This window comes from Drosophila tropicalis, unplaced genomic scaffold, assembly GCF_018151085.1.
Source record: "Drosophila tropicalis isolate 14030-0801.00 unplaced genomic scaffold, ASM1815108v1 contig_158, whole genome shotgun sequence".
Classification (NCBI taxonomy): Eukaryota; Metazoa; Arthropoda; class Insecta; order Diptera; family Drosophilidae; genus Drosophila; species Drosophila tropicalis.
This window is the reverse complement of record NW_027172602.1, coordinates 9,398,023-9,421,878: the sequence shown is the minus strand read 5'-3', so window position 1 is coordinate 9,421,878 and position 23,856 is coordinate 9,398,023. Positions and strand designations below refer to the sequence as shown.

At 39.1% G+C, this 23,856-nt stretch overlaps 4 protein-coding genes and 1 long non-coding RNA gene across 11 annotated transcripts in view; 1 reads left to right on the top strand and 4 right to left on the bottom strand.

Moving 5' to 3' along the window:
* Flo2 (flotillin-2) overlaps nt 1-23,856 on the top strand; it is an 87,926-nt gene that overhangs the window by 43,991 nt on the left and 20,079 nt on the right. The window lies entirely within an intron of this gene.
* Nucleotides 877-9,915, bottom strand: LOC137582564 (glucose dehydrogenase [FAD, quinone]). Its single transcript, XM_068297157.1, has 3 exons — nt 9,458-9,915; nt 2,345-2,595; nt 877-2,282 (listed from the first exon to the last, which is right to left on the bottom strand). The coding sequence occupies exons 1-3, from the start codon at nt 9,913-9,915 to the stop codon at nt 877-879; spliced, it is 2,115 nt and encodes a 704-aa protein (XP_068153258.1).
* On the bottom strand, nt 15,274-17,483 carry LOC137586537 (uncharacterized). Of its 4 annotated transcripts, XR_011033799.1 has the most exons (6): nt 17,256-17,483; nt 17,133-17,193; nt 16,708-17,053; nt 16,289-16,641; nt 15,625-16,226; nt 15,274-15,559 (listed from the first exon to the last, which is right to left on the bottom strand). It is a non-coding gene; the product is annotated as an uncharacterized lncRNA (long non-coding RNA). The 4 variants fall into 4 exon arrangements; XR_011033798.1 differs by having other exon boundaries at nt 16,708-17,193; nt 17,256-17,482; XR_011033801.1 differs by lacking the exon at nt 17,133-17,193 and having other exon boundaries at nt 17,256-17,482.
* Nucleotides 17,929-20,371, bottom strand: LOC137584175 (glucose dehydrogenase [FAD, quinone]). Its single transcript, XM_068299438.1, has 2 exons — nt 19,305-20,371; nt 17,929-18,973 (listed from the first exon to the last, which is right to left on the bottom strand). Exons 1-2 carry the CDS (start codon nt 20,281-20,283, stop codon nt 18,075-18,077), a joined length of 1,878 nt encoding a protein of 625 aa, XP_068155539.1. The 5' UTR covers nt 20,284-20,371; the 3' UTR covers nt 17,929-18,074.
* Nucleotides 21,264-23,633, bottom strand: fiz (fezzik). The gene is made up of 2 exons (XM_068302695.1): nt 23,378-23,633; nt 21,264-23,301 (listed from the first exon to the last, which is right to left on the bottom strand). Exons 1-2 carry the CDS (start codon nt 23,498-23,500, stop codon nt 21,697-21,699), a joined length of 1,728 nt encoding a protein of 575 aa, XP_068158796.1. The 5' UTR covers nt 23,501-23,633; the 3' UTR covers nt 21,264-21,696.

Below are 23,856 nucleotides of genomic sequence, written 5' to 3'. Positions count from 1 at the left end.
TTTTCAAAAGATATTCACGCTTCACTTAGTGATACATCCAAAATTTGAAATTTTTAAATCTTTTTACGCGTGTCCATCGAATTTCGTAAATATTTACATTAAGTGCCATTCCTCATCATTACAATACAATGAATTGATACAATATTTCCAACTATAGCACACTTTAAGCCAGACTTAAACAAGATTTAAATAAAGTCTTTAAAGTTGAAAGTCCGTCTTCCGAAATAGTCTTCTTGCTGATCTTTTGAACTACAAAATGTAGGTATGTATAAGCAAATATGCTTTAGCTTGTCATGATTAATTTAGTTACATATGTACATATATTTGAAATAAGCTTAATAAAAGCTTGTCGAAAAGCTTTAAGACGGGCTTATAAAAAGCTTATATGCCAGGCTTTAAATATCTCTTCGTTAAGCTGAACTTTTAGTAAAAAAAAAGCCAATGACTCCAAAACTGTAGCTTCAAACGTCTGATAAGAAAAGCACACACACAATTTCTTCCTTTGTTTGTCACATTTATTGATCGTTTGAAAAAAAAACTTATTCAACCATCGATCGTTCGATCTGTCTTAAAATCTATATTGAGGTACTCCACATGAACGCGGCGAAAAAAAATGTATAAGCATATTTGATTACATAGTTCCTTAGAGAAAGACATGCATTCGATTGCATTAGCATAAATGACTCGATATTTACATACTTGAAGCGCTTAAATGACTACAAATAGGAGCGGTTGGTAGCAAGAGGGTAGAAGAAAGCAAGCAAACTATATACTCGTACTATATATAGTATAAAGCTTAATAAATTAATTAAAATTTTCAATTGTCTAACCTAAATTCTAAACTACCCGCATGACCCATTCCGGTTCCAGCATCCGCTATGAACTTGGCAAAGGCCATTGATGTACCTTTTTCGTTTCCAAGCTAGTCCAAGTATCATTCAGGGATCTCTTGGCACGCCATTGGGTTGCCTGGACTGGTAACGATGTGTGGCTGGATGAGGGACCTGTACTGGGTGTTAACCACAATTGCTTGATGAGATCGGCACCCTTTTCGCCAATCATTACGACGGGAGCATGTATGTTGCCATTTGAAATCGCTGGCATAATGCTGGCATCGATTACCCGTAATCCTGGCACACCATACACCCTCAACTGGGGATCGACAACTGCCCAGGGATCACTGGGTGGTCCCATTTTGGCCGTACCACTCATATGGTAAATGGTCATTGTATATTGCCGTATAAAGCAATTCCAATAATCATCCGTGAATAGTGTGAGATGTTTGCAGTTGGGTAAAGGTTTACTCCAGAAACGTGCACCAAATCGCTTCATTGCCTGTGTCTCGCCAATGGCAATGGCTGCTTTAACGCCTTCACGCAATACGTTAACATCATCCGGATGGGTTAGATAATTGTGATACAGCAAAGGATAACGTAGAGGATTCTTCGAGGCCAATTTGATATAGCCACGTGACTTGGGTCTAAGCATCATGGGAAAGACCCCAAATACATCTCGATTATTTACTTCCCCGAACACTTCCTGATAGAATTCATCTGTGAGGCCATGAGCCGTCTTCACCTGTGAGCCACCATCGGACATCACAGAGGCGGAGGTCATCATGAAATTCATGTCGGGCCAATCGTCACTGGCATTGGCATATTTCGTATTGATAAATGCAACCGCCTCCAAGCCAATGCTCGATGTCAGTGGCCCATCCTCGGTTATGGCATAACGCAGAGCAGTATTCACATTCACCATACGCTTCATCACTATGGAGATGGGATAATCGATTAAGAACGCAATCCCACCTACTGCTATATGATCCTGTAGATTTTGACCCACTCCAGGCAGATGTTGCACCAATGGAATACCCACACGTTGCAGCTCCTCGCCATGGCCAATACCAGAGAGCATCATCAAATGTGGTGAGCCAATGGCTCCAGCCGCCAGTATGACCTCTCGTGTGACATATACATTCTGTAATCGTCCATCGCGTATGAATTGCACGCCTGTTGCCCGTTTTGTATGCGGATCTGTTAGCACCTTTGTTACATGTGAAAAAAGTGCCACATGAAGATTAGAACGTAATCTCGCTGGACGAAGAAAAGATTTGGCTGTTGAGCTACGTGAACCGCGTCGCATATTGAACTGGTAGAACCCAAAGCCCGTCTGCTGTTCCCCATTGACATCGACAATATCATAGCCCATCTCCTCGCCTGCTTGCAGAAAGGCTGGACCGATTGGTGTATTGTAAGGTGCATCCTGCACAGTCCATAGACCTCCTAATTACGAGACAACTTAGTTTAAAACAGAACTCTGAAGAAATTGATCTTTATCCTCTCACCTGTGCCATGATAGCGTTTATTCCGTGCCAAATAGGGATTACGCTGATCCTCTGATTTACGAAAATATGGTAATATTTCCTCGTAGGACCAACCAGGATTACCAAATTCGGCCCATTGATCGAAATCACGTCGATTGCCTCGTATATACAGCATTGTGTTCAATACAGAACTTCCGCCAAGGACTTTACCGCGTGTCCAACAGCAACGTTTATCCTTCATTGCCTGACAGGCAGTTGGCTGAGGTTGAGTGCTACACGACAAGAGAGAGGAAGAAAGAGAAAAACAATCAATTAGATAATTTCAACTTTCATCATTAATCAGCAAATAAACAAGATGACAATGAAAAGCACTAACCGACCGCGCCCTTCCTAATCTACAAAATGCCCAGCGGCTATTTATATATACAAACTATATATGTTTGTATACCCAAACTCTTAAACCTCTTTGTGCCATTGACCAAAAAGAAAAAAAATACAAAACAAAGAAGAAGAAATAAACGATAAAGCCGGCACGTTGAGACGACTGACCAACTTAATTACAGCGCACTCAAGAGCCAGTGTTAAACGCTCATTAGGGCAAACCGCAGACACAGAGATGTTAGATTGAAAATGTGCCCATATTGTCAGTGGTATGCACATAGTGTACATACTATGTACGATATACCCAGCTAAAGCTAGCTACGTGTGCCATTTAAATTTAACTGCCACAATTGCCTTGAGCCATTGAATGGAGGCACTTAGACCAATATGGCATTATGTGTGGCAAGTCTCTTAGATTGCTTAATCTGTGGTCATAACGATATTTTGAATAAAATACAATGGATGCATACGAATTGCAGTGAGGACGATAGTTCTTAGAAAATCGTATTTCAGTCTAGGGATTAGGTGAAAACTGCATCAAGCTACCGTCGTGAAAATACTTGACTTCTGACCCATTTTCCCCCATGGGTTTCAATTGCTTTTTGCCCAGAAGGAAGGGGAAAGAAACATTTAACAACTCTCTTTTCATTGAAAATTAAATCTTTTAGTTTTCGTTGAACAAACGTACATGACGACCAGAATAGGAATAACCACTTTATAAAGTCAAACAGAGAAAGAGAGAAAAATATTTATAAATGCATTTCCTAATACACTTCAGTAAACTTTTCGCTGCTGTCAACAAATAACTCAAATTTGTCAACAAATTGTTGACAAAATACTTAATCTACTAAAGTAAAACTAATCCTCTTAATTTCTTGGGATGTGTGTGTGTTTTTTTCCATATTGCTAGCTCTCACATACATACATATATAAATATATAGGAAGCATTTCTCTAGTTAGCCAACTAAGTTAATGAAAAACAAATTGTATGCCAGGCAGCGACAATCAAATCTGAGAAAACAAAAAGATAAAAAGAAAAGAAAACCATCCAAACAACAACTAAACATGACAAATTCGCCTCAAGAGAGATTGGAAAAAGAGGGAGGCAGTAGGAGAGAAAAAGAAAAGACAAACGGAAACCAAATGTCAGTGCGGAAAACTTGGCCAGATAATTGTTAACATGGCATGTAATGATTAAAGCGTGCCAAGTGCCCATGAGCAGCAGACAGATTACAAGATGAAATTAAGATGATAGACGGCACAAAAACACACACACGCAACTTACAAAAGATTTGAAGAGATGCTTAAAAACTGACAGCCAAATGGTCAATCGAAAATGAAAATGTTTGTAAAATGATGTGAAGATGAAATCCAAATATACATAAATAAATATGCATCAAATTTTCACAAGTTTGCTTTAAGAAGAATTATAAAAACTATTCAGAGGCATTATCCCCTTATTAGAAGTGCTTTCTTCTGAGGAATCATTTCTCCATCGTTAAATTGTTACAAAAACTATATTGATTCCTTCGAACGATGTGATGAAATAATGTGATTGTTTTCACTTTTCACGTTCACCAACTTTTAGACTTTAGACTTTAAAATGACTGCTATGAGTTACTCGTTATATTATTTTTGTTGTTAGTTTTAGGGCTGTCACTTTGTCACACCTTTAATATTCGTTTGACTAAGAGAATTTGCATTAGCTGATTTATGTTGGCATTTTGTTTGAATCATTTCAAAAGGCGATGTTGACGCCCTTCTCACCTGGCAACACTATGACCCACGCGCCACGGCGCCACTCATTAATTTCAATTCGCGCCACTGTAGACCCACAGCTAACACTACTAGACCCGGCAACATAGTGTGTCTATGAACCACTTGTTGTGGCACATTGTTTGGCCATAGTGAGATATTGTTTACGATTGTATACTATCGGCAAAGTAGGCGATCGATCAGTCGGTCGATTAGTCAGTCGCTCTGACGGAATGTAGGAAAATATAAAAAAAGAAAAAACAAAACTTTCGCCCCATCGAAAATATCTTCAATTCCAAGCCAAAAACAACAACAGTAATAACAATAACATTGAAGCTGGCTATGCTCCTCTCTAGTCAAATTGACGCAATTTGTTTGCATTTTTTATTACCCATTTAACAGTTAACTCACATAAACGTAACAAATTATTATTAGCTAATTTTTTGTCTTTTATTATTATTATTATTATTACTTTATTTGTGGTGGCCTTCCACTTCTTAGGGCAATAATTTGCACACTACAAGCATCAAGACAATAAATGAAAAAAGAAGACTCCGAAAATCACAAAATAAATACCAGATCTGTGTCACTTTGCAATAGTCGAGTCTCTCCCTCCATGTGAAATGCATTCAATTGGAAAAAAGCGTAAATTGCCTTATAAAAAATTCGCCAAATAATGAAAATAAATTAAAAATTGAAAAAAACTGTTAAACGGATATCATAAAATGAAAATGATTTATTACTGAATTGTTATAGAAGAAAAATTGGGCTAATTGTAAGACACTTATGGGAATTTGTTTATCATCCTTGCTAGATTTGGAATGTTTACAAACAAATATTTGTCTATACCTACATATATATACATACATACATATGTACGTATTTATGTATGTATATTTTATACCCCCACATTCCTGCCTGAAATTGCCTTTTGGTATTACTTCACCAGTGCCAACATCGGCACTTACAAACAGCGCCAACAATTTGATTGGCGTCTGGTATTTATTCTTAGACTTTATGGAAACCAGTTCAGGTGCTATTTCAAATGATAACTTTGTCAAATGTTAAAGGAGAGCTGAAGTCAAAGGTGAATCATGTAGTAAGTTTAGCTAATTTATTGCATAAATCGGCAATTTATATATACATTTGTATATACAAATATTATGTGCATATCTTAAGTGTTAATTGAATTAACACTGAGTTGAAAATTATGTTGTGGTTGTTGTTATAAAAGTGTTATCTCTTTACTTATCATTTCAGGTAAGCGTTCAAACCAAATAGAAATGAAAAGAAATTGCCTCAAGGCAAATGCCAGACCATAAAAGTGGTAATGATAAGATGACTGTGAGGATACCTTTTAACAGGTAAAAGTATCACATTAAGCCAAAATATACGGTTAACCAGCAAACTCTGAAACCTGAGAAAAGAGGTTTGTGCTCTTTCGAGTTTGGATTCCCTACCGAAATACGAGCTGATAGTAGGAAATAAAGGGAAATATTAAAAACCAGTTAATAAGTCCTCCTTGTCATTTTGTTCTCCTTTTTCTCGTAGGTCATATGTAATATACCTTGTTTTTAATTCTGCTTACAGGGTATTCACAATGGTAAATTTCCTTTATTTAGGTGGATTTCCTCACTTTTTTGTCTCCCACTTACTCGCATCTTCTCTCTCCCTCTCTGCCGCTCTCTCTCTCTCTCTCTCGTCTCTTTGATATTGGTTTCTTTCGAGTTGTCAGCAAAGCCAGTGAAGCCTGTCGTTCGACCGGCTTACCACGTACACATTGAATAAGTTTTGTTATTGTTGGTTTTCGACGGTTTTTGTTTTTTTTTTATGTGTTGTTGTCGATTGGCAATTGGGGCCTACTGCAATTGCAAAGCGGCAGACAGGCAAGGCAGGCTGGCTTTCAGCTGCCGTTTCATTTCATTTCATTTCATTGTGTGCCATTTCCAAGAGTCCGAAAAAAACCTGTAACCGATTAACCCAGTTTCAATCATATGTACTCGTCGTATATATAGTCGGTCAGCCGGTTTGGCCTGCTTTTGATTGAGAAATTGCGGGTTGGTGGACTGGCTGGCTGACAGACTGGCTGGCCTGTAGGATATCCCGAGTAGATCAATTGCTAACCACTTGCTTACCTTCCCACACCCTTCACCCACCTGCCCATCCTCATGGTACCGGCATTCGTCATGGGAGTTTGTTGGTTTTCTCGTTTTCTGGGCAGGGGATTGCAGCGACGAGTGACGGAGAGACATTAATGACTCCATGCCCAGACTGTCTTCGTCGATTTTCCCGGGGTCGGGAGATGACGCCCCGACCATTGTGTTGCATAAGAAGATTGAGATGGAATTGGTGTTCGTGTTGTTGTTGTGGGTATCTCAGCCTGGCATAGTGACCTGAGAACTGGTTACATGGCCTTCCCTGCCCTGGCCCTGGGCGTGTTTTAAGTTATTAATATGTTTTTTTTTTTTTTTGTGGAATTTTTGATTCAACATTTTTCCGTATTCATTAAGTTATGCATAAAATTTTGATGCATCTAACGAGTTCCTTTAACTTCAACTCATTCCATCTTCAACTACCGCGAATTTGTTTAGTTTCTTATATGCATTTGGCTAAGAAAACCTCTGATTATTTGTTGATTACAGCAAATATCATGCAAATTTGGTTATTTGCTCATTTAAAAACCGTTTGTCCTCAAAACATGTTGGCATTATTCAATCATTTGGCACGATTTCTTCTTGTGCAAATAACTCATCGATCTACCATATAACTATGTAGTATTAGCTGATTGTATATTGAATATTAAATTGAATAAATTTTGCATCTGTAACATTCTATCAATCTTCTTTTCTGATTCAATAACTTTGAATAACATATCGCAATTTGTATCTTAAAAAGAGTTTTCATTCAATAATCATTCTTTTAATCATTTTTTTTAAATTGTTTCCATATTCTTTCATATTCTTCTTAAAGTTAGAGTATTTCGGTATCGTTCCGACGTTTTTCTAACTTTCAATTTGCTTGTGGGTAATGTTGCATTTGGATTTTGTGTTTTTTGTTTCACACTCTTAATGCACAAATACACATACCCGAACACACATGTCTAGGTACACACTTGGTGTGTGTGGCAGCCAAATTATTATTATTTTGCCAAAAAAAAGGAGAAAATGTAAGAGTTTAAAATCCAGCGTTGCCATACTGTTGAACAGCTTTTACATATAATGGGAATAAACTATTCATATTGGTAGTCCTAAGATTCCCCTATTCCACCGCATTCATAATCTGGCAAAACTTGCCACGGCAGCGGCAGCGGCAGCGGTGAGTGGCATTGCCGTCAATGAAAAATTATGCAATCGAGCTTTATATCAAGTTGCTACACTCAATTCAATTTGTATTACGCTCAAATGCTCCACGTTGCAATGCAAATGATGGTTATTTGCTAGCAATTGTTGTTGTTGGTATTAACCAGATTCAAAATTGAAATAAAATTCTGAATGGGGGAAAAAAAAAGTGAAATTTCTACAGCAGCTGCTGCTGGCCCTGGCCCTGTCATTTCTGTTGCCAAGGGGAATTGTGTGTTTTTTTTTGTCTTCGTTTGGGGCCCAGCCCCTTGTTCATCACATTTAAACAGTTAAATGGATTACGGTATTGAAAAGGTCTAAACAAAATTCCAAAAATGCCCTCAGAGCTCATGAATAATAAGCAGCAGAGGGCCCCGCCGTGGCTTGACTTCATGTGGAACAGGTGGATCAGCTGTTGCTAATGAAACAAAACACCTGAAAACCTGACATGCCATGAGTTAGAAAACTTTTTTGGTCATATCAATATCTCTCTCTCTCTCTCTCTCCTTTCTATCTCTATATTGTGTGTTTGTTCCCCACCCCTAACGGTAGCTTGTTCTAATTTTAAATCACTCTAATGATCTATCCATATAAAGTTTAATTTAATTGTAATTGGAAAAACTTGTTTTGTTTCTTCGTTTTATAATATTCTTCTAATTGGTGGATCACTTTTCTTCTTGTACACTTGGATACTCATCACGTAGGCAGCAAATAAGAAAAAAAGTGAAAGAGAATCGAGATTCAAGCCAAATTCGAACTTAAAAGCCAAAAGCGTAAAGGAATGTGCCAATGAAATGTATTTCAAATGAAATTTGATGCCAATGATTTTTTAATACTTAACCAGTTAGATTTGAAATAAGAGATATAGAGAGAGAGAGAAACAAAGAGAGAGAGAGAGAGAGACAGAGAAAGTCAAACGTTCGAATGGAACGTTATGGTTGCAAAGAACAACAGGGCGTATGATTATATTTTATATATTCCTTTACATGGTTTCCTGATCATTAGAAGGCTTCCCTTCGAAACGAGAGGAGTTTTTCTCTATAAGGCTATTTGTATAGTAGCCTCAATCAGATCTATTTCAAAAATAATTTGGCTAAATATTCTGAGTTTTCCCAGTTAATTATTACTTAATGATTCGTTTCCCTCCTCGTGAAACTTCTGTTTGAGATTTCAACCATTGTCGTATGATGAAATCGCCTAGTATTTGCGTGTGAAAAACAGCTGACAAATATTTTGCACATGCTAAACAATTTTGAATGGATCTTTTTGGGTGTTTCTTTCATCTGCATATGCAAATCGATAGCCCCAACTCATTCATTCAACATTCGACATAGTCTGAGACAATATTTTTGGATGTTTATTTCTTTGTTTATGGCCAGTCATGATTTGTCGCTGTGACGCATCTTTTAGACCTACTAGTCAATGTTTAGTTGACTTTGTTTCTGTTTTGTGGTCTTAGCTGTTGGCTTTTCGTTTTTGGATGAGCTTTACTTGACCCTAAGGTGGCATATACTGAGTCTTGGGTACATAAAACTAATATAAAAACATAAATGTTGAAGAAAAAAAAAAAACGAAAAATAAAACGATGTCATTATGGAGACCTTCCCCTTGATATCTAAGTACAGACTTGCCGAGTTATGTCTAGTGGTTAGATACTCACCGATATTTCCAATCCATTTTACTTTTATGCAAATACAATGAGAGCAATGGAACATCTGATATTTCAGTTTCATGGCCACCAGCCTCGAGGAGAAGAATTTTCCAGTGTGGTATTTCCGATAGACGAGAGGCCAGCACTGTTCCAGCAGAGCCGCCACCAATGATAATGAAATCATAGGCTAAATCCACTTGCTTAACGTTGAACGGACGATTCTCGGGATCAAATAGATCATAGTTGTAATAGGCAATGGCAGCGATCAGAAAGGGCAGAATGGTCAATTTGCCGACACCCACCACCGTTGTGGCCAGTTTAATTGCCCCGGCAATGGCAAGTCCCAGTTTCGAGGCTCCAACAGCGGCCACTCCGGCTGTGGCGGCTGCCTTGGAGGCGGCACTTGCCTTGAAGAGTAGACCGCCCACAGAGACAGCAGCAGCGCCCAGAGCGGGAACCACAACCATAATGATAGATCGAATGCGAAGCTAACACTAACTGGATAAATAACTGTCAGTTAGGGCTTCAATTACAGCCTGGCTAACAATTTTACTTCTGGGTTGAGCTTTTCAAAAATTGTATGAATTTGTTTGTTTGTTTGTTTAACTAATGTTAAATTTTGGTCTTATTTTACTACTCAAAATGTGATTAAATTTGCTGTTAAATTCAACTCAAAGTTAATTGGTCTAGTGACTTGATAGTTAAAACTTTCTTTTGATATTTAATTGAAAAAATTTTACTAGACCTGAAACTCTTTAATGTAAACGATGATCTTTTTAGAATTAGCTATTGATCTATCTAGTTAAACAAGTTATTTAACTAAGGGTTTAGTTTTTGGCTTAACTTTGGTTGACCGCTAACACGCTTATTTTTGGGTTAAAAGGATTTTGACCATATTCTTCACACTGTTGTTGAATTTCATTTAACAAACACATATTATGATGATATATGATTATTATTATTAATTTTGGCTTAGAATGCATACGAAAAACACTCTTAGACACTTTCATTTGTCACGTTTTCGTTTGAACGTGATTGGTTTTATATTGGTAGCTGTTGTCGTTGTTGTTGCACTTTCATTTCAAACAAAAAGAAAAACTAAAACAAAAAACAAAACCGATTTTGATTGAAATTTGTTGTTAGAAGAAATTTGTCAGTCACATTGCTCGCTCGCTCGTTTAACTCTTCAATTCAATTCAATACACTTCACTTGACTCGTTGCTGCTTGTTTACTGCTCACTACCTATCACAACTACTGCTAGCTGGTTGTCGTTTAGGCCCAAATAGGCATCCGCCTCGTTTGGCAGCCGCTGCGTTTCTGAGCCACAATACCAACTCGTGTGCGACGTTTTGTATAGAGCTCTCACATTTTGCTGCCTCCCTGAGTGTGTGTGTGTGTGTGTGAGAGTGTGTGTGTTTTGTTTTCGGTTGACTTTCTTGTTGCAAGCGTGGCTGCGGCTGCGGCGGTGGCGGTGGCGGCAACGTCGACGTTGCGCATGCGCTTGCTCCCTGCCAACTACCGATTGCCGCTGACTGCAAGCTAAAGTTGAGGCACTCAATGAACGTACAAACTTGTGTGTCTGTGTGTGTGTGTGTAGCTAGCCAAGCCTGACTTGGAGCAAAGTGAAGTCTTGGGTCGCCAGTCTCCTTTTGCGAAAATTGCGAAACGGTTACATTGCTGCGAGTATATAACCGATTGCCAACCGATTTGGTTTTGCAGGCAGACAGGCGCTCATCTGGTCTTTTTGCTGAGCGAGCTAGCGGTTTTGGCATTTGCGATTTTCAGTCTTCAGTTTTCAGTTAGCTCTCTTCGACGTTTTGCGACAAGCGACCTTCATGCTCTTTTAACACTCTTGTGCACTTCGTCGTTCGTATCGTTGGCGTTGTCGTTGTCATCGTTGGACGTTGGCTCACGTAATCTCTTCCTGAACGATAAGAAACGATCCCCCAAACTGCAATGCGAACTGACATTGAAGACTGTTTTACAACACAAAACGAAAGTGAAATTACAAAATATAAACATACAAATCTAATTTGAATATTAGCATCAAAAATTACATATAATTCTGACAGATTTGAACTTGTGGGTAAAAGAAAACCGCAAATTGAAATGGAGTATAGAAGGAGGGCAGGGAAACGAAAGTATTTCGCTGGAAATTGGTTGTAAATCAATTGTCGTATAACCACTATGATTATGAGTGATAATTTGGCTTTTTTTTTGGGTAAAAAACGAAAGCAAAAGTAAATCTGTACACTTGCATATCTTACAGACTGTGTGCAATATCCGTTGTTGAGGAGTGCCAAAAACTATAAAAAATTTGTTAAACGTAATCGACTTTAACTTGCTGTGTATTAAGTAGAGTCTAATTGAATGCTTGGGAATAGATAACACGAGGCGTATGAGTAATATTTTTTTAAAAGACTTGGAATAGTTAATATTATATGCATTTTTGAGAGGGGTTTCTTGCATTTAGTTAATCGAAAATAATATAAATTAAAGAATGGATCCATACAATAGTTGAGTCAAGAATTGTATGACTTTTGAGGAAGTGGACTTAACTCACAGAGACTCACTCATTCATAATACTCATGAGATGAAGTACAAATCAATTTCACACTTAACATCATTAAACAAAAATGTGGTATTTCTATATTTATGATTTTTGAGGTTTCTGGTTTTCATGCCTGTCAAATGTCTCAATCGATATTGAATAAAAAAAAAAACCAAAAACAATCCGCAGCCGCCGCCAATGAATGAAGTCTTAAGGTCTTCTCTAATGAGGTAGCTTACACTTCCTCCAAGACGCACAGTTTGTCTGTAAAGTCTGAAAATTAAATGAATCTATGTGACGATCGTTTGATGTGATATAGAGGAGGAGACAGACACACACAGAGAGAGGCACACCACGGCAACAACTCAATTCATGTTGAGTCAACTAATGGGGCAAGGTCAGAAATTCCATTTTGTTGATTTCTTTTTCTTTCTTTTTCGCGTGAGTTTTCCATGCGAATATACTTAACTAGGGCTTTTGGTAGGGAAACTCAACTCAACAACAACAACAAATCAAGTTGTCTTGTTTTTTTCTTATTTGGTTTTTACCTTGACGACAAGTGAGATAGACATAGATCCGAAGCCCTTCAATGAGCTATGTCAAGGGCAAAAAGTTGTTGATGATTCAATTAACATAGAATTTATTATGGGTAATAATTGTGATTTAGAAATATCTCTGACATTGCCAACCATAAGAAATATGTATTTGCTTTCTATTACATATGTTCATACATACATATAATGCCATTGCAAAGAAGGTTGTTCCCATGCCACATATAGATAACATCCGTTACAATTATGCCGACTATTTCCGGTCACTTACCGTTAAATAAGCATATATGTACATATATTAGGACCTACACTTAACTAACTACACCTTTGGGCCGCCAAACCGAAGCCACAAAGAAATATATATATTTCCTAATCAACAACAAAAACAAAAGCCAAGAAATGTTTACCTGAAAACAATTAAAAGTGAAATGAGTTAAATGAGTAAAGAGGTGCCGGCGCACCGGCCGCTCTTTAAGTAGAAGAAATTCGGACAAAATGTTATATAATTATCAGACTAGTGCCACGTCATGATGGTGGGGTGACATACACACACACACATGAAACAAAAGAAATTCAGGGAGTTTCGATTCACCAAGCAAAACACAAAAAAAATATAAACAAAAATTTCATATAATTACCGTCGTTGACTTTGAGATACCCTGTAAGTGCCATACATGAAATACATATGATTTTACACTAATAAAGCACTCACTGATCTGAATGTCTGAGAAACCTTTTTCTATCTACTTTCGTACTTCATTTTTGTTATCAGTGAATAAGTTGAATTTGTAATAAATAAACATTCATTTGTAAGGGTATAAGTACAGACAAATACCTCGAAGAAATGAACTTCATTAAACGACCAGACCATCCCATGTAGTAAACATATGAATACATGTATTTAAGACAAGTGCGCCAACTGACTGCTCAATGGTTTTTGAACCAAGGGCGTTGTGTAAAGTAGGCAATATGTAGGGAGAAATATCAAAGAAGTTAAATTCGGCTATGCCGAAGTTTATATACCCTTGCAGTCCTTGACAATAATAATTTCACATGTTCAAAATTTCTTTTCTGCAACTCAATTCATTAATATACAAACAAAACAATTTTACTCTTCATACTATGTACAATTTGTTCTTCTTCTTCCCTCATTCCCTAAGCAAAGCAACGCACGCATACACATACAGTTTATGTAGCGTTGCGTCTGTGTGTGTATGCATGTGCTCTGTTAACAGATGGTGACGTAGTAGGCAGCAAGCAGAGCTGCCGGCAGCGATTGAACCGATTTATATAGACTGTAACTTGTGTTCTATTTATCCGATCAGGGTCAAATTTTTGGGATCTGAGATTTTATATCAAATTCTATTATATTGGTAAATTTCATGGGGATACTCCAATTTTTGCAAAAATTTTTGTTCCAGAGCTATATGATATAGTAGTCCGATCCCAAAGATTTTCATACTTTATCTCACCCGGGTAAAAAAAAGCTCCCAAAAAAAATTTCATCCCGATAGCTCTTAAGATGGCTGAGTAAAACGCGTACGCACCGACGGACAGACGGACAGACGGACAGACGGACATGGCTATATCGACTTAGCTTCTCATGCTGATCAAGAATATATATACTTTATGGGGTCGGAAACGTCTCCTTCTGTGCGTTACAAACATCTGACCAATTTTATAATACCCTCTGCAAGGGTATAAAAAAGGGCTCAATGCAAAGACGTTGAATTGTCTTAGGTTAACCCTTGACGTCTCTGTGCCTCGCCAGTTTTGTTTTTCCGCCTACGCTTCTGATTGTATGCGTAGTTGCCGTCAACGGTGTGCGGCCCTACGTGCCTTGGTCTACGTAGTACTCACATCTGACTATTTCTCGCATATCTATGACAGATCGTTCAATGCTAAGATTGGGGTTACCACGCACAGCGCTTGGCTAGTAGCCTGACAGTCGTCAGGCGAGCCTCATTTCTCATCATCTAATCGCTTGCCTAAACAGCTGAAAATTGTTGGCCACCGTTTATTTTGCCATACAATTGTTAGCGGGGTTTTTTTCTTTCTTTGCTGTCTTGGCGCATTTTTGCGTGTCATCCTCACTTGCTCGTAATTCATGTACTTCGGGCATGTGTTTTGGGTTTTGTATCTCTAAAGATTTCATCGTTGGCATACTTGCATTTAATTTGATTTAATTTGTTGCTTGGTCAAGTGCACACACACACATACGCACACAACGCCGAGAGTAAGCAACCAGTAGCAGCAATTATTACGTCACTTGTCGACTTTCACACAGTATTCAATTTTAATTTTGTTTATTTTTTCTTGCTTATTTTATACCCCTCTTTTTTTCTTTTGGCGTTAAATTGGGTATATGCAATAATATAAAATCGAAGTAAAAGCTTAGAATTTCAAACGAAGGCGACCCATGAACTGTAAGCGTATCTAAGGCTGTTATACTAAAATCCAAGTGACAGTTGACCCAACACTCAAACCTTTACCACTCTACGCAAGAGTGTACCACATCCACTGTGGCCACTTTGCCAACCCACCAATTAATTTGGATTAGTTTGTATGCCAAACATCGAAAAATTCAAATGGTGGTCAAGAGGCACGTCTTCCGAGGCGCCAGCAATTGGCCGCAATGAGCAATAAGCAACAATTTAATGCCCACAAGTTCAAATTTGGTCAACCCAAAACAATCAAAATGAAAGTGAAAGCTGTCACACAATTATTGGGAGATGATTTCGTTACATTTTATTTGTTTCCTTGGTGGTTAAGTGTTTATTTCAACCGTGTACACGTGCTCTCAAAATGAAGGCCTCAACGCGAGATTCCGTGAGTCCGTGAGTGGGGGTCTCCGGAGCTCAGATCACACAGCGTGGTCACCTTGATGTTGTGGCATCTAAAAACAAAGAATCAATTGGAACGGAAAAAAGAAAAGTGTGTATTTTTTTTCAAAACAACCAGGAGCCCTCATCTTTCCGTAGCATTTGTGCCTAAATGCATAATTCTAACTGCAAAGAAAAAGCGAAAGATTAATTGGTTTATTGTCCTTTTAACACACATTCCTTCTGCTTACCCGTTTCTTAGAATGTGTTAATCATATATGTATAACCATAAATTAGTGCAAGCGTGATTTCTGTTAAAGCAAATCCTTAGTTTTTATTTAGTTCCATGTGTCCACGCAGAGCTCCAATGATGGAAAATGCAAACATCTGGGCCGCTGCTGTCTCACATGGGTGTAGTTTTGTTTTGTCCTTTGGCTGGATTATGTGTAAATACGCATGTGTTTGATATAATTATACAGTATAGGTTTCCATGTTTTGTTCATATAGGCTGCTTTTTGTTTCGCATCGTATATATACACTATATATAAATTATTTACAGTTCGTTCATTAGTTCGTTATCCTGTGTAGAGATGTCACCCAGTTGGTGTTTTTTTGGGTGGGCTGCTTTTTGTTTCCAAGAATTCAAGTGTAGAGATGTGTCCTAAGCTGCATTTTGTTTCCAAGAATTCAAGTGTTATGCATCGTATATATACACTATATATATATATATATAAAGTATTTATAGTTTGTTATCCTGTGTAGAGATGTGTCGTAGTTTTTGTATTTGGGTACATTATATGTTTGGCTGGATTTCCTTTATGGTTTTCTGTGTATTTTCGTGTATTCCTTTTGTCTGGAAAAGAATTGTTTTTTTTTTATACTTTTTCAGGAAATTGAAAGTGATTTTATGCTCACTTGTTATATTTCGTTCATTAGTTTATCCTGTGTAGAGATGTGTCGTAGTTTTGGTCGTTTCGTATAGACTGCATTTTGTTTCCAAGAATATATAGATTATTTATATTTCGTTCATTAGTTTATCCTGTGTAGAGATGTGTCCTAGTTTTGGTCGTTTCGTATAAGCTGCATTTTGTTTCCAAGAATTCAAGTGTTATGCATCGTATATATACACTATATATATATATAAAAAAAAGTATTTATAGTTTGTTATCCTGTGTAGAGATGTGTCGTAGTTTTTGTATTTGGGTACATTATAAGTTTGGCTGGATTTCCTTTATGGTTTTCTGTGTATTTTCGTGTATTCCTTTTGTCTGGAAAAGAATTTTGTTTTTTTTTTATACTTTTTCAGGAAATTGAAAATGTGATTTTATGCTCACTTGTTATTTATATTTCGTTCATTATTTTATCCTGTGTAGAGATGTGTCCTAGCTTTGGTAGTTTCGTATAAGCTGCATTTTGTTTCCAAGAATAGATAGATTATTTATATTTCGTTCATTAGTTTATCCTGTGTAGAGATGTGTCCTAGTTTTGGTCGTTTCGTATAAGCTGCATTTTGTTTCCAAGAATTCAAGTGTTTGGCATGGTATATATATAGATAGATAGACTATTTATATTTCGTTCATTAGTTTATCCTGTGTAGAGATGTGTCCTAGTTTTAGTCGTCTTTCGTATAAGCTGCATTTTGTTTCCAAGCATTCAAGTGTTATGCATCGTATATATACACTATATATATATATATAAAAAAGTATTTATAGTTTGTTATCCTGTGTAGAGATGTGTCGTAGTTTTTGTATTTGGGTACATTATATCTTTGGCTGGATTTCCTTTATGGTTTTCTGTGTATTTTCGTGTATTCCTTTTGTCTGGAAAAGAATTTTGTTTTTTATACTTTTTCTGGAAATTGAAAATGTAATTTTATGCTAACTTGTTAAACAAATTTGCCACATTTTTTTAAAGTCACAAACGTAAAGTTAAACCGGAGAAAGGACGAAGTGTTAATATGCCACAAAAAAAAAGCAAAGAAAATATGTGTAAAGTGTTCACTTATAATTTTGTACTCTCCAAAACATTTCACTGGTAATTTTTGTACTTTTTTGTTTCTAAATTTTTTCACATTTTATAATTTTGTTCTAGAGCTGTTTTCTCTACAACGCGTTCGACACGAATGAGCTCTACCGGTGAGAAGTTCTAGGGCCTTAACTTTTTCCAGTTCATCCCGGCTACTTGGATTGAAAAATTTTTTTACATTTTGTTGAATTTGATTTGATTTGTTTGTTTGAGTATCCAAGTAGGCCATGCCATTTTGAACGGCCTGCTAAGTGTCAATCAAAATTTGTCGAAAATCATAATTATTTGTTTGTTTTTTTTTGTTTTTTTGTGTTCTATGTTAATGGCAAAACCATCTACTTTTAGTGACTTTAAGAGATCGGAAATGATACTAATCTACTTTTTAGGTTTTAATTCTGCAAACTCACTATGATTTGCTATTTTTGAACATGCAGAGTTGAGTATAGTTTGATGCACATTGTAAATGCATTTCATTCAAGTTTCAAACCCGCAGTTTCGGAGGCACTGCAATAGCATATCTTTCCATAATGTTTAAGTTGAAAAAGCTCTTTAATTATAAAATAAACACAACAAATTCATTTATACAGCTTAGACTAAAACTTTTAAAGTTTACAATAAAAAAAAAAAAACGTTCATAAAAGATGCCGCATTGTATCTGATACAATTTGGAGAATATTTAGAGTTCTGTGTGCTGCTGAGTAGAATAATCCTCTTTGATCATATCGGCACCCTTCTCGCCAATCATGATACAAGCGGCGTTCGTATTGGCCCCCACAATATCTGGCATGATGCTGGCATCTATAACCCTCAAACCCTTGACACCATGGACCCGTAGACGGGCATCGACCACCGATGTGGGATCATTGGCTGGTCCCATGCGAGCTGTGCCCACTGGATGGTACACTGTGGTTGTCATGTGGCGTATATAGCAACGCCAATATTCATCTGATTGATACTCAAGACTATTGCAGTCCTTCAGGTCGATCTTATGCAGTTTGGCCTCACGTTCGGCGAACGCACGTGTTTCGGGAAGATTCTTATAGATGTTCAATGCTCGTATATAGGTATCCACATCACGTTCATCTGTCATATAACCGGGCTGTAGGATCGGGGCATCCAGATAGTCGGCACTCTGCAATTCCAAATAGCCCGCCGAGAAGGGCTTCAAATGGAGCAGATATGTAATATAGGTATTTGTGTGCTGATTAGCAGACAAAATGCTTTTGGCCACCCGCTCATTGAATCCGGTGGCTGCCACATAGCCCTTCAGTTCGGGACTCTGCATTAGGCTGAAGAAGTTAGTTGTCTGTATATCGGGATTGGGACCATGCAAAGATGTTGTATTGATGAATCCGGTCAGTGCTGTGGCCTCATGATGCAAAAGTTTGCTATGGCGACCCATCAGCAGGTTATACATGGAGTCCACTAGCTCCTCCTCGGTGGGTTTGCGTGCCGTCGACTTATCGATTTGGAAGATAACCGGCAAACTGGCATGATCCTTGAGATTGCGACCAACAGGCAGATTAGCTTTGACAGGAATGCCCAAGTTTTTCAAATGATCAGCAGGTCCAATTCCTATTGAAAAATTTGAAATTAAAATTAGTTGTTACCTATATCAAGTTAATCTAAGTGGATTATAAGATCTTTGAGTGGTTGCAAAAGATTGTTTCTAGTGTCACCTTCAACACAAAATTTGTGACTTTAGTTAAAAACTAAAGGAAAAAATATATATTTATATTGTGATATCATAAATTGTTCTTTAGCTATCTAATCAAGCAACATGTTCTTATCAGAATCGACAAACCCCTAGACTAGGGAGTTCAGATAGATAAAAATTCGAAAACGTTGGAGAAATCTCTTAAAGGATAATTAAAGAATTAATTATTGCTGGTCTAATCAAACTCACCCGACAATATCAGAATTTGTGGCGTGCCAATGGCTCCGGCAGATACAATAACCTCCTTTTTGGCCTTTACCGTGTATTCCTTGCCCTCGCGATGGACAAAAGTGACGCTCTCCACACGCTTCTCAGGCGACTCAACCACATTAAGACGTTTGACTTGGGCATGTCGCACGATATGCAAATTCGGAGTATCCTTACGCAAATGGGAATGGGCCGTGGTTATGCGACGCCCTCCGTCCTGGGTGCCCAAAATATCCATTTGGCCAATAAATGAGCCCTCGGTGAAGTCGGGAGCACTGCCATAGCCCATTTCCTCCATGCCGGCACGAATGGTCGAACGGAATTCATTGTCCGACACATAATTATTGATGCCCATTGGTCCACCAACGCCATGATCTCCGGGCGTATAATCTGTGCGTGTGGAACGGAGATCCTCAGCTTTGCGGAAATGCTCCAACACTGAATCATATCCCCATCCAGGATTGCCACGTCGCTCCCAATCATCGAAATCTTCGCGTGTGCCGCGGGCATAGATCATGGCATTCATGCCATTTGTTCCGCCCAACATTTTGCCTCTGGGCCAATGGCAACTGCCACCCTGCATGGCCATACAGGCGCGTCCATTGGGCTCCGTATGGTATTGCCAGTCCCATTTCGAGAATTGTGTGGCCATGTGCCAGGCAACAAACTGTGTTTCAATCGGCGGATCACCGCCAGCCTCCAGTAAGAGAATTCGCCAATTTGTCACCTCAGCCAATCGTCCGGCGACCACTGCTCCCGAACTGCCTGAACCCACTACAATGAAATCATAGTCCTGATCGAATGCGCCTGTCTTATCCAGATAATCGCCATGATCCGCCGGCCATTGTTGTTCGCTACTCAAATCACAATATTTGCTAATCAGTGTGGTAAGGAGCAGGGACATTAATGTGTTTGCCGGCCCAGCCGAACGGGCAGCGCACTGGGCACTAAGAAATTCCATGCCTTGAGTAGGTCTCCAAGAATACGCCGTAAAAAGCCAAACAACCTATCGCCCGCGGCCTCAATTTGCGACTAGTCTGCCTGCGCTCAACACACGGAATTTGTACGGTCCGGCTGAGCTTTAGCTTGACACGTTTTGTATTCACTCAGGCACTCGCCAACACCGCGGCAGCACAGCCACTCCGACAATTTGCATTGCACATAAATTAGACGCTCCCAAAAACGCAACAAAAGCACAATATAATAATAATAATAACAATAATAAAAACAATAAAAACACCAGCAAAACAGAGGCAAACTAAGATGATAGGCAGCTAGTTCTAGGTTAGTAACGTGTACTACATGCGCCCTTATCGTTAAGATTAGCTAGTAGCAGAGGCAACTAACAGCTGGGCGGGCTAAGGTGACATTAACACAATGTGATAAGCCTGGGAGCAAAAACCAAAAACAACACTAGAAGCAGGCAGGCACCCTCTGATAAATATACAGAAAATTGTTTTTCGACAACACTTTATCTATCTATCTTTATATACCCACTAACTTATATACCTACATACATTACGCTCAACGGGGCCCCATTATGATTAGGCCTTCTCAATGCCGGTTAACCCTGAAAGTGGCAACCAAGAGGCTTCGATTGCATATCATTTTGTTTCTTCAAGTACTTCTAGTTGCCCTTATCTCATGGTCCTACTTCTCTATGAATCAAAAAATTTGGAAATGCCTTTGCTAAATGGTTATATTAAGTTTAGTGGAAAGTTTACCTGGCATCCTCCAATTGTAGATAAGGTAGATTTATTCTTGATTAGCAGGTGTAGACCAATTAACGTACATTTTGCGGCGTCTAGAGTACAACCTAATGGAATGACTAAATAAAAGGACTGATCTATCGAGTACACAATGTGCTATTTCAGGTCGTTGTGCTTAGTCTGTGTGTGAATTCTAAAGAGTATATAAACTTCGACAAAGTTAAACTTTCAGTTTGTTTAACCAAAAGATAATGGTACTCCCAAGGGGATTTTTTTAAAGCAAATCAGACATAACATTGGGACTGGTTCAATTTGACCGGTGTTTAATTTTAAGTAATTGCACTTAACGTTAAAATTGATTTACAAAGTATTGTAAAACTGAATCAAAACTGAATTTCATAAATTGTGCAAATTTCTCTTAGCTAACTTGTTTATTTGTTAGCAACTTTTTTATTTAACATCTAGAATGTTTCCTTATCATTCAGCATCCAGTTAGAGACTCGCCTTTTGCAAATCAAATGGGGAATAACAATTGATTGGTGCGATCAATGGCAGAGAGAAAGAGTGAGCCAGAAATAACTTGTCGCACAATTGACATCTCGAACTTCCCATTTCATGACTTAACTAAATAATTTGTTATTAACTAGCAATGTATTTAAGCATGTTTACAATGCATCGTCGTGGACGTGCTCCTTAAGTTTGTTTCTCCGATCATGCCAATCCTGTTTAATGAAGTGAGCCGCCCGTTCGCCAATCATGACAGTGGCCGCATTTGTATTGGCACTGACGACGGCGGGCATAATGCTGGCATCGGCCACTCGCAAGTTGCTAATGCCATATAGATTGAGTCGCGGATCGACACAGGCCTGCTTATCCGTGACCGTGCCCATTTTCACAGTTCCCGACTGATGATAACAGGTGACAGTAAAGTATTTGGCATAGCACTTCCAATAGTCGTCGCTGTAAATGGGATGAAGATCGCACTCCGGTATCGGGATGTGAGCCAATTCGGCTCGATGTTGGCGATATGCTCGCGTTCCAACCAATGCTTCGATGTGACGTATGCCACGTAGAACTGTGCTTACATCATTAAGCTTGGTTAGATAGTTGCTGACCAATCGGGGGGCATCCATGTGATTTGCTGTACGTAGAGTAAGTTGGCCCGTGGACTCGGGATGGGATAGCAAAACAAATACGCACATCAAATGTGCGTCCTGGAGTAGGCCATGCAAATGCTTGGTGTACTGCTCCTGAAAGGACAAACCGTGGGCAAACATTTCGAGGGCATCATGTCGCCCACGTGGAAAGAACAGATGATGGTATTCAATATCTGGATAAGGACTGCCATTCGTTCTGTTGGTATTGACGAAGCCCACCAATGAGGCGGTGCCATGGGCGGCCAGTGGACCAGTGCGATGCATAACATAAGCATAGATACTATCCAGAATCTCTTGTTGAGTTACAGCTGTTGACAGATGACCTTCGTCGAGTCGCAAGAAGAGTGGAATAACCAAATGATCTTGCAGGTTAGAGCCAACGCCAGGCAATTCGCGCACAATCGGTATATCAAGCTCCATCAAATGCTGACGTGGCCCAATGCCAGAGCGTAGGAGTAGAGCAGGTGAATCAATAGCTCCAGCCGACAACACAGCCTCCTTGCTGACCTTTACACTCTGGCTGGGGCCGCCGCGGCGCTCGAAGCTTATCTCGACCAAACGTTGACCCGCAGAATCGAAATGTAATTTGGTGACCTTGGCATTCTTAATCACATGCAAATTGGATCGACCGGCCACACGTCCCAAGTGCCCCTTGCCGGGACTCATGCGTTGTCCTCGCTGCACAGTACCCAAGACATTGCTATAGCCCGTCTCAGAACCTTCTTGGAATGCAGTCACAGTCGGAATTCCGAGCTCCTGGCCACCTTTTTTGATCATTTCCTGTATATCAATGTCATGCTGTTCGAAAGGATTCAGTGTTATATATCCCTGGGGATGACTGGCATTGCCCACAGGGCGCACTGATAGCTCAAAGAATGGCAATACGTCATCATAACTCCAGCCGGTATTACCCAGTGAAGACCATCCATCGAAATCACGGCGATTGCCACGCACATAGAGCATGGCATTGACGCCGCCAGTTCCCCCAATCATGCGTCCACGTGGCCAATAACATCTGCCATCTCGTAAACCCTTGCTGGCCGTCTCGCTAGGTTCCGTAAAGTAGTTGTACATGAATTTACTATGTTGCAGGCCAAAGAACAATGCGGGCAACTTAAATGGGCAAACCGAAATCAATATCTTGTTTAAAACTCTATCTTTTGACTCGCTGACATTTGTTTCAACTAACCTCTGATTCCACTGGCGGATCACCGCCAGCTTCTAAGACCAATACACGCCATTCGGGATTCTCACTTAGGCGACTGGCCACCACCGAGCCAGCTGAACCTGCTCCAATTATTACAAAAATCATACGGTTTGCTTAGATCACCCTCATACTCTGGTGGCCAATAGGACGACGGTGACACTTGACACTGGGCTGCTAGTAGGGCTTGCAGCAGCATGGCAATCATCTCACTCCAAATGCCAATTCCTGGGGCACTGCATGTGGCACCAACTTCGGCAGCAAGGCTGCTAATATTTGGATATAATACCGTCTCCGACAGCATCTTACTGGGATTTGAGACAAAAGCAGCATTGGGAAATCGTCTTTATATGCGTTACGTAGTGAGCGATAAGCAGCAGCACCAGTTATCAGTTAAAAAGCCTCTCACATCACAACCCGCCCTTCGTCAACACTTGTGCGCCCCTGTGTTTTTGTTGACTTTA